Consider the following 17,952-nt stretch of genomic DNA (forward strand, 5'->3'; position numbering starts at 1 on the left):
AGTACATGGGCCTCTCACTGTTGTGGCCTCTCCCGTTGCGGAGCACAGGCTCCGGACTCGCAGGCTCAGCAGCCATGGCTCACAGGCCCAGCCGCTTCGCGGCATGTGGGATCTTCCTGGACCATGGCACAAACCCGTGTCCCCTGCATCGGCAGGCGGACTCTCAACCACTGCGCCACCAGGGAAGCCCCAGCAAGATCTTTTTTGATCCACCTCCTAGAGTAATGGAAATAAAAACAAAAATAAACAGATGGGACCTTATGAAACTTAAAAGCTTCTGCACAGCAAAGGAAACCATAAACAAGATGAAGACAGCCCTCAGAATGGGAGAAATATTTGCAAATGAATCAACGGACAAAGGATAATCTCCAAAATATATAAATAGCTTATGCAGCTCAATATTAAAAAAGCAAACAACCCAATCAAAACATGGGCAGAAGACCTAAATAGTCATTTCTCCAAAGAAGACATACAGATGGCCAAGAAGCACATGAAAAGCTGCTCAACATCACTAATTATTAGAGAAATGCAAATCAAAACTACGATGAGGTATCACCTCACACCAGTTAGAATGGGCATCCTCAGAAAATCTACTAACAACAAATGCTGGAGAGGGTGTGGAGAAAAGGGAACCCTCTTGCACTGTTGGTGGGAATGTAAATTGATACAGCCACTATGGAGAACAGTATGGAGGTTCCTTAAAAAACTAAAAATAGAATTACCATATGACCCAGCAATCCCACTACTGGGCATATACCCAGAGAAAACCATAATTCAAAAAGACACATGCACCCCAATGTTCATTGCATCACTGTTTACAATAGCCAGGTCATGGAAGCAACCTAAATGCCCATCAACAGACAAATGGATAAAGATGTGGTACATATATGCAATGGAATATTAGCCATAAAAAAGAACGAAATTGGGTCATTTGTTGAGACATGGATGAATCTAGAGACTGTCATACAGACTGAAGTCAGAAAGAGAAAAACAAATATCGTATATTAACACATATATGTGGAACCTAGAAAAATGGTACAGATGAACCGGTTTGCAGGGCAGAAATTGAGACACAGATGTAGAGAACAAACGTATGGACACCAAGGTGGGGGGAAGCGGCGGGGGGGTCGGGGTGGTGGTGTGATGAATTGGGAGATTGGGATTGACATGTATACACTGATGTGGATAAAACTGATGACTAATAAGAACTTGCTGTATAAAAAAATAAATAAAATTCAAAAAAGAAAGAAAAAAATAAAACAAAAACACAGCCTATGGAATGGGAGAAAATATTTGCAAACGATGTGACCCACAAGGGCTTAATTTCCGAAATATATAAACAGCTCATATATCTAATGTCAAACAACCCAATCACAAAATAGAGAAAAGATCTAAATAGACATTTCGCCAAACAAGATATACAGGTGGCCAAAAGGCACATGAAAAGATGCTCAACATCACTAATTATTACAGAAATGCAAATCAGAACTACAGTGAGGTACCACCTCACACTAGTTAGAATGGCCATCATTAAAATAACAAATGCTGGAGAGGATGTGGAGAAAAAGGAACCCTCCTACACTGTTGGTGGGAATGTAAATCGGTACAGCCAGTATGGAGAACAGTATGGAGGTTCCTTAAAAAACTAAAAATAGAGCTACATATGATCCTGCAATCTCACTCCTAGGCACAGATCCAGAGAAAACTGTAATTCGAAAAGATGCATGCACCCCAATGTTCACTGCAGCACTATTTACAATAGCAAAGACATGGAAGCAACCTAAATGTCCATTGACAGAAGAATGGATAAAGAAGAAGATGTGGTATATATACACAATGGACTATTACTCAGCCATAAAAAAGAATGAAATAACGCCATTTGCAGCAACATGAAGGGACCTGGAGATTATCATACTAAGTGAAGTAAGCCAGACAGCAAACGAGACATACCATATCATATCACTTATATGTGGAATTCTTTTGCCAATGATACAAATGAACTTATTTACAAAACAGAAATAGACCCACAGACATAGAACACAAACTTATGGTTACCAAAGGGGAAAAGGTGGGGGGGATAAATTAGGAGTTTGGGATTAACATATATATACTATATATAAAATATGTAACCAACAAGGACCTACTGTATAGCACAGGGAACTATACTCAATATTTTGTAATAACCTATATGGGAAAAAACATCTGAAAAAGAATAGATGAGTATATGTATAACTGAATCACTTTGCTATACACCTGAAAGTAATACAACATTGTAAATCAACTATAATTCAATTTTTAAAAATACTGTCAAAGTGATCAAAAACAAGGAAATTCTAAGAAATTGCCACAGCCAAGAATCACTTAAGGAGACATCACAACTAAATCTAATGTGGTATCCTGAATGGGATCCTAGAACAGAAAACAGGATGTCAGGTAAAAGTTAAGCATATTAGTTTCCTAGGGCTGCCATAACAAAATACCACAGACTGGGTGGCTTAAACAACAAATATATTTTCTCACAGTTCTGGAAGTCCAAGCTCTAAATGCCAGCAGGGTTGATTTCTGTTGAAATCAACAAAACAGCTGCCTTCTTACCGTTTCCTCACATGGCCCTTTCTGTGTGTGTATGTGCTCCTAGTGTCTCTTCCTCTACTTTTAAGGACATCAGTTCTCTTGGATTAAGGCCCTACCCATATGACCTTATTTAATTTTAATTACCTCCTTTAAAGGCCCTATCTCCATATACAGTCATATTGGGAGTTAGGGCTTCAACATATGAATTTGGGGGGAATGTAATTTAGTCCACAATATTAGGGAAATCTAAATAAACTTTACTTAGTAAGATATCAGTGTTAGTTCATTAAGTGTAAGAAATGTACCATATTAATGTAAGATAGTAATAGGGAAAATTGGTTTAGGGGTATAAGGGAACAGTACTATCTGGTCAGCGTTTCTGTAAATGTAAACCTCTTCTAAAAATAAAAGTAAAATAAATTTTGAGAAATGAGTAAGAAGAGTAAGAAGGTAATGATCTTTCTCAGTAAGATGCCAAAACTATGTTAATTGAAGCAGTGGGAAACAGTACAGGGTAGATTATTCAAGAAATGAAATTGGGACAACTAAGTAACTATTTGGGGAAAAGAAATTACAATTTTATCTTACCCAAATACTAAAAGAAAATTCTAAATTGATTAACAAGTGAAAAAAGAACTGTAAAAGTGCTAGAAGAAAATATAGGTGGATATTTACATGGTCTTAATGTGAGGAAAGACTTCTTAAGTATGACTCTAAAGACAGACTTAAAGGAAGACACTACTCACTTGCACTGTATAAAAAACTGTAAAGTTCTGTATGGAAGCAAAGAAGGAAGGGAAAAGGAGGGATAGATAGAAGGAAGATAGGAGGTGAAACTCAAAAAACAAATGACAAACTACAAAGTCTATTTGTAGTTTATGTGATAAATAAGGATTTATATTCTTAATATATTCTCACAAATCCATAAAGAGAAGATGAGTATGCCCTTTTTTTTTTTAATGGGCAAAGGACACAAATATACATGTTGCAAAAGAAATACAAATAGCCAAAAACATTATGGGGGGGATGGGGAATGAAAACAAAAATCAGTTTATTAATCAAAACAAAATAAGGCACTCTGTTGATGAATGAATTGGTATATCCTTTTTGAAGGGAAGTTAGATCATATATATCAAGTGCCTTACAAGTGTACAAATCTTTGACCTAAGAATTCTACTTATAGGAATTTATCCTAAGCGTTAGTAATGATAATTCCAAATGACAGAAATATCTTCAACTAAAAATGGGGGTTTATCAGCATGGGAAGCTTAAGAACTGGAGCTAGGGCATAGCTGTGTCAGAGTTCAGCCAATGTCAGGAACCTCTGTCATCTGGCTCCATTTTCCTCTCATTCCATAGGCAGGCTTCCCACCCAGGAGGTGGCCTCCAGAAGCTCTGGGCTTATGTTTCCATTATGGCCAACCCCATAGTTCCAGAAAAAGTCCTGAGCCAGTTCTGTTTGACCTTGCCGGATTCAAATGCCCATTCCCTGATCTAATCACTGGTTAGTCTGCACAGGCCTATCCCATGTGTTCCCTTCCTCAGACAAGGACAAGGGAGTCCCAACCACATGGGCTGACAGTAGGGAAGGGTCATTTCTGAAAGGAAAAGACCAATCTACTGAAAGAAAGAATGTTGAACCAGCCCCCCCCCCGAAACATTTACTACAAATAAGAAAATCCAAATATTTTTCACATAGATATTATTTGCAGTAATGTTTGTAAAGGTAGAAATTTGAACAAGACTAAGAATCCTAATATAAGGTGGATTTTAAATTATCTGTAGGACCAAATATTAGGCAATGAATACAAAGTTAGCCTAGGTACCCAACTAATACAATCGGCTATATAGTACTGTACTATAATAGGTTTATAATACTTTTTGCACAGATAATACATAAAAAACACAAAAAATAAAGACAACATTTTTAATCTTGCAGTACAGTACCTTGAAAAGTACAGTAGTACAGTACAACAGCTGGCATACGGGGGCTGGCATCAAGTGAAGAGGCAAGAAGAGTTACTGACTGGAAGAGGGAGAGGAGGTGGGAGATGGTAGAGCTGAAGGATTGTCAGCAATAGGAGATGAGGGCAAGGTGCAATGTCACTCAGGCCTGACGTTGATGGCACAGGGTCTGGTTCCTTGCTGGATTCAATTCTATCTACCCTCTTGAAAAAATGATCCAGTGATGTCTGGGTAGTAGTTGTGTTTTTCCTCATCATAGATGACATGGTAGCACTGGATTGCATTTTGAACGGCTGCTGCAACCTTTGTGTACTGTTCTACGTTCGGGTCCTGTGCCTCAAAAAACTAACAGTGCCTCCTCAAATAAAGAAAATCCCCTTGCCATTTCCTGTCATGAATCTCTTCGGTTCTTCAGTTACTTCTTCTTCCTTTTATCTCTCTTAGTCCTCTCTCTGGGCCTCCAATTCCATCAGGTCTTCTTTAGTAAGCTCCTCATTATAAGAACGAGCGACGTCTTCCATCTTTTTGCCTCTCTCCACTTTCTCAATTATTTTCACTTTTGTTTCCATCGTTATTGCTTGGTGCTTCTTAGCAGTACAAGCTACATCACAGCTGCTTTTACGCTTGCTTCCAGACATCCTGGGCTTGAAATAAAGATACCGTACTACTATACTCTGTACAGTACTGTACAGTAAAGTACACAAGAGCACAACCACTTGTAGAGGATGCACACACGTGATATTGTACGCCACACACATGAACTAACTTACATGATTGGACAGGCGAATGCACATTCGCATCTTTGAAAGTTTGCAACTTGAAGGTTCATATGTAGGGGACTTACTATAAGTGTATATACATATTTAGACATGCATAGAACAAAGTGTAGGAAGTGATGTGCCTGTATGTTTACAGTAGTTATTGATAAGCTATGGAGTTACAGGTAATTTTGTTTTTTCTTTTTGCCTCTAAGGATTGCTTTACTTTGCACAAAGAAAAAACATACAAAGACAGTGAATGTATGTTAATCATGCTATGAAAGTTGTAAAAATAAGATTTCTGTAATTCTTTCAATCTATAAATAGCTTCTGCCCTTTCAATGGCTTATGGCGTAGTGTAGACAGGACATATTATAAATAACATATAAACCTACAGTTAAGTGAGATCAAATAAGTTTTGTATGATAATGTACGTGAAAACACTTTGGAAAAGGGTATGAAGTTTAATAGAATAGTATAAAAATGATAAATATATACAAGATCACTTTATATTAACACCCATACACACAAAATACAAAATAAGTTAAAATGGTAAGTGTTTGGACCACAATTGGAGGCATGATGTTTGAACCTCGTTCTAACTATGTAAATATGGTGCTTATTACCATACCCTCTTCACAGATAAGGAAACAGAGACCTGAAGAGCAATGTGACTTTCCTACAGAAACACCGAATGACTGCATTTTAACTCAAACCCAGGTCTTCTGACTTCAATCCGCAAAAGCTTCCATAAAAGGTGTTAGAGAAATTCAAAGGCAGAAGTAGGTCCTGAGGCCCAAGGCAGTCAGATTTTTAGTTGGAAATGGCAGTTAAATTGGGCCTTGGAAGCTCAGGGGACATAAACCAGTGTGAAGGAGGTCGTAGGGCATTCCAGAGAAGTGACATGGACAGAAGTATGCTGTGGCCCATCTCTGATACAGAGCAGGGTGTGGTTTTTTCAAAGGATCAGATGTGGGTTAAACTTAAAAATTATTTTGTCTCACTGAAATTTCTTTTAAAAAAAGCCTGTTTTTGCTTTTCAAATACAAGTCACCTTTCAAGCCCTCTCCCACCAAAAGGAAAAAAAAAAAAGAAAACTTATAAACTAGATCATTTAAGTTTCTATCCAAAGTCCCTTAAGAACGATAACTTAAGTAATAATCAGGGATTATTTAGTTGGGTTTCTTAAGAATTCTAACCGAACAGAGAAATGAGAAGCTGTCAACACACTATACTAAAGACAAATTATGTAGGTGACAAAGTTTCACAAAGAAAGGCAGGGCCTTTCAACCCAAGTAGAGGAAGGCTGTCTGAGGACAATTTATGTATTTTTTTTCCCTACATTATACCTCTAAGGCTGAGTACAGAAGACAAATACCAATCATTAGGCAGTTTAACTGGCTCATTTGAGAAAGATCTGTTGGAGTTTTATAGCGTAAACTTAATGGTGGTGGAAATATGTTATTTTAGGTCTTAAACTATTAGCCTTTTCTCTAGTATTGTAGAGTCTGAAAGAAGAGTTAATTATCTGAAAGGCTTATAAACATCCAGTTGACACCTGAACAACGTGGAGGTTTAAGGCACCCACACTTCGTGCAGTTGAAAATCCGCTTATAATTTATAGTTGGCCCTCCATGTACCTGGTTCCTCCATAGAAACAGTTCCACATCTGCACAATCAACCAACCACAGATCATATAGTGTTATAGTGTTTACTGCTGAAAAACTCCGCGTGTAAGTGGACCTGCCCATTTCAAATCCATGTTGTTCAAGGGTCAACTGAAATTGCTAAATAATTTGGAATTATCTATTGATACTCAAGGAGAAAGGTGAACAAAACCAGGCTTGTAGAGGTTACTGGCTACCCAGAAACGTGTTCATTCAGCATTTATTGAGGGCATTCTTCTTATCAAGGCTTGGTGACTGGTGTTACAAAGGCCAATAAAACAGAGCCATCTGCAGTCTAGTGAGGGAGGCTAAACTAAGACATGTACAGAAGAGGACCTTAACCCTCCTGGAAAAAGAGCAGGACAGGCCAGGAGAGGATTCAGGGACTGGTTTCCGGAGGGGATGACACCTCAACTGAAGCAGGGAGAGAAGTATATCACCATACAGAGGCAGCAAGGAGGCAAGAGAGAGCACGTTCTATACAGGAAACTGCAAGTAATTCAGGATGTCTAGAGCATACGACGTGAAGATGACATAGGAGCTTAGAGAGAGGAACAAAAGCCAAGTCATAGAGGCTATGTAAGAAATTTGGGTTTCATTGTTTAGACAATAGGGAACCACTGAAGGATTCAACACAGGACAGTTTTCATGGCTAAATCTGAATTTTTGAAAAATATGTATGTAACAGAAAATACCTGGATATCATCATCAATCATAAAGGCAGTCCTTAGTAATTTGATGCCTGCGAAGAGACTGCCAGACATCCACCCTTAGAGTGTCAGGCTCTTTGGCTCTGCTCCTCTTGGACCTCCAGCTGAACGGTGTGTCCCTACCTAGCATCCTCATTTTAGGATGTATAGGGAGAAATTGGGACTAATTCCAGAGAGCAATGATTAAAGGCAATAACGGGATAAAAATTTACAGTGAAAATTCATTGCCTTTTTGTTTTGTTTGTTTCTTTTTGCAGTACGCGGGCCTCTCACTGTTGTGGCCTCTCCCGTTGCGGAGCACAGGCTCCGGATGCGCAGGCTCAGCGGCCCTGGCTTACGGGCCCAGCCACTTCGCGGCATGTGGGATCTTGCCGGATCGGGGCACGAACCTGTGTCCCCTGCATCAGCAGGCGGACTCTCAACCACTGTGCCACCAGGGAAGCCCCAAATTGCCTTTTTTTTAAAGCAAGTGTTCACCTAGTAGAGAGGTGTCTTTTCCCAAAGAGCCTCCCACATGGCTCAAGACATTTTTGGAACTTCTAATTGCATTATAGGCCAGCCTGGGAGCCACACAGATTATCATTCTTGTCTCTTTATAGTTGCCTTTTCAAAATGCTGTATTCCAAAATAAGCACTGCCCGATCTGATTTTTTTTATCCTATTCACTAGACTTAGCACTGAATTAACTTTTGATTTATTCCTGAAGTTAAATACATCCTCACAAGATGAAAGTTTGTTACCTCTGAAGACATGCAGTCAAGTACCTGGTCAACTACTTACCAGCTACAAGTTTCTTGATCATGAATCTCTCAGGTTGCCTGTGAAATGGAGGTGAATAACATACTTCCCACCTACCCCACATAGTTATTGTGAAGACAGTACCAGACATGTGAAGGCTCTTCATAGACTGCTGTGTCAGAGGATGCTCTTCTTATTGTGCCCTCACATTTTGCAGGCAGTTTAAAAATGTACATTTGTTCTGGTGCCTGTGTGTTCATCTCCCCTAACAGATTGTTCACTTTAGGAGAGCAGGGCCTGGGTCCTATTTGGTTTTATTTCCCTGTTGTCTGACACTGGGTCTCACACATAAAAAGGCTCCAATATTTGTTGAATGAATAATTCAGTGTAGCTCCTTGCCTTTTACTCAGACTATATTTAAGAAATGGATAATACACTTGAGATTACTCAGTTAAAATAGGCTCAGAAGCCACTTAAGCTTCTTGAAGTATGTGAGTAGTTTGTCATTAGGAACCAGCTGTCCTTCATCTCTGAAGGGGCCAGAACAAATGGCTAATGAACTCAAGCTGAAAGCCTAAAGACTCTTAAACTTTAATGCTGTGGTCCTAACTTTGGCTGTATTTTTAGATCACCAGGAAAAAAAACTTTAGATTACTGATGCTAGAGCCCCATCCTGAGACAATTAAATCAGTACCTCTAGAGGTGGAGGCCCGGTGTTGATAGTTTTAAAAACTACCCAAGTGATTGTAATGTGCAGCCTGCGTTTGTTGCTGGGCTCTGGGATTAGACTTTGAGAAATATTGCCTTAAAAGAAATCCTATCTAGTTCTACATTAGGTACCATAGGAAATGGGAAAGAACATAAGGCATGCTCCCACCACAGTCTACAGGGAATAAAAACTAGCCATCACTGATCTGAGAGCAGTGGAAAAGCAGCAATCAGTGTGTGCTGAGCTATGAGAGGTCGTGAAAAGGTAGACCTGTGAAGAGCTCCAGACTTTCTGCAGAACCTGTTAGACATTTTAAGTTTATCATAGGGGGCTTCCCTGGTGGCGCAGTTGTTGAGGGTCCGCCTGCCGATGCAGGGGACACGGGTTCGTGCCCCGGTCTGGGAAGATCCCACATGCCGCGGAGCGGCTAGGCCTGTGAGCCATGGCCGCTGAGCCTGCGCGTCCGGAGCCTGCGCGTCCGGAGCCTGTGCTCCGCAACGGGAGAGGCCACAACAGTGAGAGGCCCACGTACCGCAAAATAAATAAATAAATAAAAGTTTATCATAGAAATAAAAGACAGTCCCTGCCCACAAAAGAAGGTTAACTGTTAGGTTAGCAAACCAGCTAGTTCTAGCCAGAGGTCCTGGCCAATACGGAGGGTTTAAAGGCTTTGATTCCCAGCACCAATCACCATTCTGAGGGCTGAGAACTCAACTGTGAACAAGACTCAAACTGTCTCAAATAACTGATGTTCACAACTAAGTGAACAGGCAATTACAAAATGGTGAGGGTTGATGAAAGAAACAAAATTAAGTTGGTGAGATAGGAAGATCCAGTCATTTGAGGGTTTTAAGGGTCGGGCTCAGCTATTTCAGTGGATTACAATAGCCAATAGTTTCTGGTCAAAGGGATGCTAAAAGGAGATATATAAGAAAGATTATTTTAGAACCTTCGGAGGTTAGAGGAAGGAGAAATAGTACAGACACAAAATAGTTAAGACACCTACAGCAATCTAAGGGTAGAGTGGTAAGTTTCTATATTAGGGAGACTTGGAAAGGGGAGTGTCTTATAGAATTTCTGATGAAAAAGATAGCTTGTTTATATTACACAAGCATAAATAATTTAAATGCATTTCAGTCTGAAATGACTTATTAATATTGGAATTCTATATTTCACTTACTGTATGTCTGAGAATTATACCTCTGTCGCTTTCCCAATTAATATTAACTGCTGTCATATCTTAATCTACCTTACAATTGAATGAGAGTTTTTAAAAATGGATGTCAAATTAGTCAAGGTCCAGGTCCTTTTCGAAGACTCTCTTGTTTACTTTTGTTTATAATTCCACACAGTCTCATACAAGAAAAGAAAAAGAATAAACTTACTTGTTTTGGGGCTGTACCCCTCAGGTCTGCAAGCCTTGTAGTTGCCCAACCGTGAGACCAAAGAAAGAGCCTGGAAACAGCGAAAGAGACATCCAAGGTGTACTGGATAGGGAATCTTACAAGTCAGAAGCAAAATGTCCTGGAGCGACACCCCACCTATAAGGCAGACGGCAGGCAGGATGCAGCAGCAATCTTAGCTACTGCAGGGGAGGAGGAGGTTACCATTTATAGGGGGAATTGATGTCAGGTTGGCTCATCAGTTACCAGGGAAACCAGCAGAGGAGCATGTCCCTCTCAGCCCCTCAGGTTAACAATCGTCAGTGGGGCAGATGTTTCCCTTTGATAACCTAGCTTGGTGGAGTGGTTCTGATCTAAGCATTAGAACGATAACCACCTGGGACGGGGCAAACACGTAGGCAGTTAGCGTTAAGGCTCTGTGATTAAGAGGGAAGATCAGTCATGTGAGTAGGTGAAGTAGGGACTGGTTGAGCAGGGGATGTATAGAGAGCAAGAGAACCGCCATCTTGAGTGCCCTGGTCATACACAGCCTCTATGAAAATGGTAAGCCTCCATATTTCCATAACCACTAAAGTCAATGTCCTTACTTGAGAATCTGATCTTATGAAAAATTGTTATTAATCAGAACTAAACTTTTGTCTTTGCCTTCAAATGAACAAGTTCTAAAATGTTCATATGTAAATGATCAGTGTGTGATTCCAAAAGCTTCACTGCTCTTGTTGGGCCAATTCTATGACCAGTCACAGAGTGGATAGTATTGAGTTATTGGTACATACAAGATTGTAAACTACCAGACCTTATGTACTTGAATTAAGTCTGTATAATAAGTCTGCATGTGTATTCTCACAGGAGGCTGTAAAATGTGGGCATGCTTTCAATTCATGCAGTCTGTGATTTATGGAGTCACACAGGTCAGGAGTTTATTATGCTGAAAATCATAATAACTGTTTTGTTTTGCTTTTTAAAATGAAGTGACCGAAGCATGTTGAAAGATAAATGGGTGAAGCATTTTGATTATGTTTTTGTTTCAATTAAAGATTAAATATTATGCTGAGTAACCAGCCATGCTAAGCATTATGATATTAAAGCTGAAGTAATTTGTAAGCTGATAGCCCCTTCTTTCCTCTGGGTTTAGGTTTGTTATTAATCAAAATGTTGGACTTGTTTAGTGCAGTGGTGTATGAAACAAACAGTTGAAAAAGACAGCTACTTTACAGCTTTCTGTTCTTTCAGATTTGTAGGAAAATCTGTTTCTTTTTGTGGACTTTGTGCTGTTGTTCCCATGTCTAGATTTCATTTCTTATACCAAAGCCAACTAGATCTAGTAGTTGTAAGATCCTCTCATGGCGTAGAAAGGAGGAAGTTGCCTTTTTATGGTTTTATTTGACAAATTCTGGTAAAGTCATTTTTGAAACATGGACAGTCCCTACTAGAAATGATTATAACAAAAGACCCATCTGTCTTTTGGGGCAGAGAAAGGGATAATTTTTAAAATAGAAGAATGTGTACATGGAAAAGTATTAATAAGTTAACTAATATAGTGGGTTTTGTATTTTTATATCAGCATAGGAGTATTGAATAAAATTGTTTTGAAGGGAATAAGATTCCAGCTATTTTCTGGTTTGGGGTTAGGCATCAGCACAAATCATTTGGAAAGCCGCTGCACACTTACCGAAATACAGTGTAGGAGTCTGGGCTCCCCATGACGTGTGATAAGGACCTTTAACAGGACAGTCCCGCCACACTTCTAAACTTAGTCCTCATCAGTGGTAATACACTTACAATTTCTGAAGAGCTCACTCTAGGGAATGCTGCATAGATTGTAAGGAGTATCAAAGAAAAAGACCACCTCTCCATACCTGGAAAAAAAAAAAAGTGCAATTTATTACTTTAATAAGAAAGAGCTTGCTTTTAGACACAGTCTCTCTGAGCAAAGCAGGTTGCAAACCTTACGTAGAGTTTTGGGGTCAGGGATTGTTTAGGGGTTAATATCAGCCTCAGAAGCACCATTATTCAGGAGAGACTGCTGGTGATTGGCTGGCTTTCAGAAGCATGTCACTGGCCTGGGTCTGCCACTGATTGGCCAACTTTCAAAAGCATGAGGCTGTCACTGATTATTTGGCTTTCAGAGGTGTATTTACTGAAGTGAGTTACCACTGATCATTTTGGCCTAGGCAAGTCACCATTAATTATTAAATCCTGTTTGATTGATTCAGTCTGGTTATAGTGGTCACTTGCTACCATGGCTGGAGAATAATTATCCTTTTGCTAGGAGTTGGGGCTTGTTTTATTCTCAGACGCTAATACTCAAACAGTGTAGAAAATTGAAAGCACAAGAAAATCAGACTCTGAGTACTCCATCTAAATAAGCAATAATCCTATGCTGCACTTTCTAAATGAGGTTGTTTCCAAGGTTAAGTCCATGGAAATATAAAAAGTCAGCAGTTCTCATGTGTGATATTGCATGTTATGAAATCTGATGCAAATAATATATTATTAATAATAAAGTATAGAAATGCAAATGTGCTTTACCTCAGTAAATAAGAGTAGACTCTAGTTCATCCACATAATAATGTCACTCATACTCATTGCATTCTAATGAGCTTTTCTGGGAAGGAAGAGGTGGTAAGATAAAACTTGTCAACCTGGTGAACAGTCAACCCTACCGAACTCTTTGCAATTGTAGTATCATTAATATTGTAACATTTCATTTCCCTCACAAAATCGTTTTAGGATTCTTCAAAATCTAAGTATATCCATGGGAATTTTTAACAAAAGTAAACTTCCCTCCGCATTTGTGGTACTGCAGGAAGAAAGGGTAGGGGAATCTCTGCTAGTATCTATTGCCCAATCCCTGCTCATATAGGGAAACAGAAATCACTGTAATATGTGGGTTTCATCTGCAAGTTACAACTGACATGTGGGGAGTGTTAACCCTTCAGGCGGTTTATCCCCATCTGCTGTGATAAAGTGTTGAGTGCGCCTATTTTTAAAACTGCTTAAATATTTAGTGGGGAAAGCCTTAGTAGTTTTGTTTATATATAAAAACTGATCTTTCCTCTTTCCAAATTCATTCACCTGCCCTAGAATCTGGTTTTGGGACCTCCCTATTTATTCCCAGCACCTCCTAATGGGAGGCAGAGCTAATCACTTACATATTTCTCTGCTGCTAAGCATAGCCAGCTTACAACCACTTAGGATTCAAGCACATGTTGAGACCTTAAGACCAGTAAGCATTTGATAAAGTAGGAAAGCAGGGTGGTTAGATTTGCTGTAATCAACAGTAGGAGGAGGAGGTTAGTCCATGGAGCCGTGCCAAAAGCTCAGTTTCTTTTTGTACAAAAAATTTTTTAAACTCAGCAATTCCCCAGAAAAGGGATTCATAACACCATTTGAACAGGAATTTTCTGAACACATTCCCTACTTGACCCATTTAACTGCTGAAAACAAAACAAAACCAGATAGGGCTGGTTTAATGTCGGGAGTTTTGCTCTGCAACCTGGCTGAGTGTGCTCTTTAAAGGAAGCTGGAAGAATGTTCTCTGAGTTTAGTTGAAGGAAGACTTCTGGGTAGAACTCTTTTAACCTCCCATCAGGAAAGGAACCTTGAGTGAAGTCTGAAGCAAAGAGACTCACTACTAGAAATACAAACCAACAAAACAAACTCCAGACATGTTTTTCAAATTTAAGTGTTTTCTGAGAAGCTGGCATCCATGTGGTATAAGCACCAGTGAACAATAAACCCATCTTGGTGTTTTGTACCCTTTTGGTTCATCATGCCAAGACAAGTGTAGTGTAGAATTTCTACTTTCAGTTCTCATGCAAAAATCAGTGAACCATCTCTCTCCCACTTTAGGATGTCGCATGTACTTCAGTTTGAGGATAAAAGCAGAAAAGTGAAAGATGCAAGCATGCAAGATTCAGACACGTTTGAAATCTATGATCCTCGGAATCCAGTGAACAAAAGAAGAAGGGAAGAAAGCAAAAAGCTGATGAGAGAGAAAAAAGAAAGAAGATAAAATGAGAGTGATGATAAACCAGAACTAGCTGGAAATGTGCCTGCAATAAATGGCCTTAAAACAGCCATTGTTCCCAACAGCATCACTTAAGGGTGTGAAAAGAAGCATTTTTGAACTTGTCGTCTGGTTTTGAAAAACAATTATCTTGTTATGTAAATTGTGGAATGATGTAAGCAAATGCTTTTGGTTACTGGTACATGTTTTTTTTCCCCTAATTGAGCTTTTATATTGCTAAATCTGAAATAAAATCACTTTCCTTCTAGTTTACATGTTAACCATTTGCAGAATGTACAAATCTGTTTGTATCTTTTTACCCTAAAATATGTGACGGCTCCGTTTTCAAGATTTTTTATAAGACATCTTTACAGAAAGAATATTTAAGGGAAACCTCTTTGGCATTCTGTTACCACAGCACTAACTTTGAAATATGATTTTTAAATTATGTAATAAAAAGATTGATGGTTTTGTTTTGCATATAAATATCTAAAAATAGCCAAATCAGTAAGACTCAATAGCCTTAAATCTTAAGAAACCCCTAAGTGAATGTTCACGCCTGCGTCTAGGCCAATGCAGTCAAGACAATAACACACTAAGTAATGTCAGCCAAGCTTACTGCACACCCTGGCTTGACCCCAGGCTACCGGCTCACTCCTCTGCCCTTCTCAGCACAGCAACGGCAGGAGCACATGCAGAGGTCCCATCCTGGCAATAGAACTTATTAAGAATTTAGCCTTTTATGACAATCAGTCATGCTGGTTATTTACTATATATTATCTGTACTATTTAGTCAGTGTTTTCTAGAATCTGAATGCCAAGATTATACCACAGGTTAACTTCCAGTTACCTAGTAAAACCTCACCAGCCACGTCTTTTCAGGTAGTGTCTCATCAGCTCTCTCTTTTGAAGTGGAATCCAATAGGCTTTCTTTAGAGCGCTTGCTCTCACAACGTAGCCCCAGACGCTACACTAGAGCAGCAGCAGCAGCACTTACAGCCACGTTAGAAATTCAAATTCCTGCCATACTACCCACCACCATTATCCCCATCCAGACTAATGGATCTGAAACTTTGATCATAGAAGGCTTGTTAAACAGACCGCTGGCTTCACTGCTGGTGATCCAATCTTTGGAGACTGACAATATCTAGTGAAGTTAAAAATGTTCATATCCAGTGATCCAGAATTTCTAATCCTAGGTCTGTTGCCTAAGGAAATTCTCACACATTGCTCAAGGGGACCTGTACTAAATATACATTGAAGCATCAACCAAAGAGTGGATAAATAAGTTATTATACATCCATGCTATGGAATACTTTGTAAGCGGCGAAGATTAATAAACCAGAGTTGTGTGTACTAGTTTATCTTAAAAATAATGTGAGGAATAGGCAACCTCCTATATAAAAATTTAAAACACACAACTCACCATTATATATTGTTTACAGATGTATACATGTAGCAAAAGTATAAAAACATAAAAACTAGTGGTTACCTCTGAGGAGGCAGAAGGAATACACAGGGGGCTTCATTTGTGTTTGTAATGTTTTATTTCTTAAGATAGATGTTGGGTAGTCAAGCCTCATTATTCTCTTTACATTTTGGTATGCCTGAAATATTTCATAATTTGTTCTTTATGATCTAGAACCTGAGGTGAGAAGACAGAAGGACACCCCCTTTCTTTTTGGCTTCAGAAGTAGGAGAACGTTCCAAAGAGAAAAAGAGGGATATGATAAAGGTGTTCTGGGGAACAGATGCTAAGCCACCACAAATAAGCCAGTGTTTGGAAATGTGCCCTATCTTCCCCTCACCGCTGTAATATCAATTGTATTACAGATGTTCACAAAGCAAAATGTTGTTGTTTTCTAAACTCACAAAGTCTCTGTTGTTTATTATGAAAAGTATTACCACTGGATCTATTTGTATTGAAGTACCCCGTAGGTTTCTCTACCATTCCTCCACGACTGTGTCCACCTAAAACAGTGTGGTTTTATCCCTAAAATAGAGGGGACCACAGGCCTCTAGGGCACAGCCAGAAGACTAGTATTCACAGGTTTAGAAGATAACTGAAAAAATTAAAACAGGTTGACTGAATGCGCCTCATCCTGCTTTAAATTGCAAGGAGCAGAAAGATCTGAAATTCTACAGAGATTAGAATCTTACCAGAATTTCACCATGATAATAAAACTCATTTTGAATTTAACTGAATAATAGCAATAACAATTTTTTAAAAGCTTAAGAACATGGTTAAATTATCTGTCATATATAGTATTAAATGTGCTTATAGTAAAATCTTTGGAAATGTCACAGGAACGTTTTTGGGCCATGTGAATTGCAAAAATGAAATAAAATGAGTTCAAAGACCAAAAAAAGAGAAAACGTAAGACAATTAGCCTGTATAGTTCATTCTAATTTTATATTTATTTGGATTTATTTTTCTCTATGTACTTGCCCTAGGGATATTATCCTGAAACAGTGAAGTCCAGTAGCCATCTCCTTTGTTATCTATGGTGATGCTGGGCATTGTGGAGAACAGAAAGAAAAGCAACTCCTGGCAATTGTTTTTTCTCATTTTCTGACAAGCCATTTTTTTCACTTTGGTTGAAGCTGTCAGCGAGGTGAAAGTTAAAATTAACTCTAGACCTCTCCTTTCTCAATAGGTAATTGAAGAAATGCAGATTGCTCTAGAATTTTTAATGGTATAGTATCAAAACACACATTATCACATGCCCTCAGCTCTCTGTATGCTCTGGCCACGCAGTCAGTAATGCATCTGCTGCATCTAAAAATGGGGACACCATAGAAAAAGGTCATCAAAAAGTGTGAGGAGATGAGTGGTTTGCTGCTGTTGTTTTTAGAACAAGTTCAATAAGCTATGGTGTCCTTATCAAACTGTCACTACCAAGTCTCTTGATAGGATCTGACGTGTGAGGTACATAAACCTGTGCTGTTGTATCACTGTGGCCTGAATGGAAAAGGTTAGATAAATGCAGAATATTGCCCCAACATGCTGTTTAATCTTGGCGATAACAAGAAAGAAAATGGATGTGTGAAGTGAGTTACCATTGAGGGTTGTATCAGTATAAGCAATTTGTATGTACGGGGTGTAGAGAAGTTAAGAGGGGTTACATTCTTTAACACCGTCATTCACAAAAAAAAAAAAAAAAAAAAAAAAAAGCAGGTCTGGTTTCTCTATGGCTTTGACTCCTTTCCAGTGACTCTATACAGTTTATCATGGGGTACCACTTCTGCTTACTAGAGACCAGGAGGTTTTCCTGTCTCACATATATTTTATCTCCTTTCTTTTAGCTTTTAATGAAGAGAGGTGAAACAGGAGCCATATTTTAGAGAAATCCTTTCTAATAAGGATTCGATGAAATCTGAATTCCTAGAGAAATAAAACACCAAATCTTACTAAG

At 38.9% G+C, this 17,952-nt stretch overlaps 1 protein-coding gene across 1 annotated transcript in view; it reads left to right on the top strand.

Annotated features, from left to right (window-relative positions):
• The window catches only part of CWC27 (CWC27 spliceosome associated cyclophilin), a 227,522-nt gene extending 209,870 nt beyond the window's left edge, over positions 1-17,652 (top strand). Inside the window, exon 14 of the mRNA XM_030844133.2 lies at positions 14,380-17,652. Coding sequence (XP_030699993.1) covers positions 14,380-14,542 — 163 coding nt within the window. The 3' untranslated portion in view covers positions 14,543-17,652. The remainder of the gene's footprint in view (positions 1-14,379) is intronic.
• The last annotated feature ends 300 nt before the right edge of the window (positions 17,653-17,952 follow it).

Source organism: Globicephala melas, chromosome 3 (assembly GCF_963455315.2).
Source record: "Globicephala melas chromosome 3, mGloMel1.2, whole genome shotgun sequence".
In the NCBI taxonomy this organism is placed as follows: Eukaryota; Metazoa; Chordata; class Mammalia; order Artiodactyla; family Delphinidae; genus Globicephala; species Globicephala melas.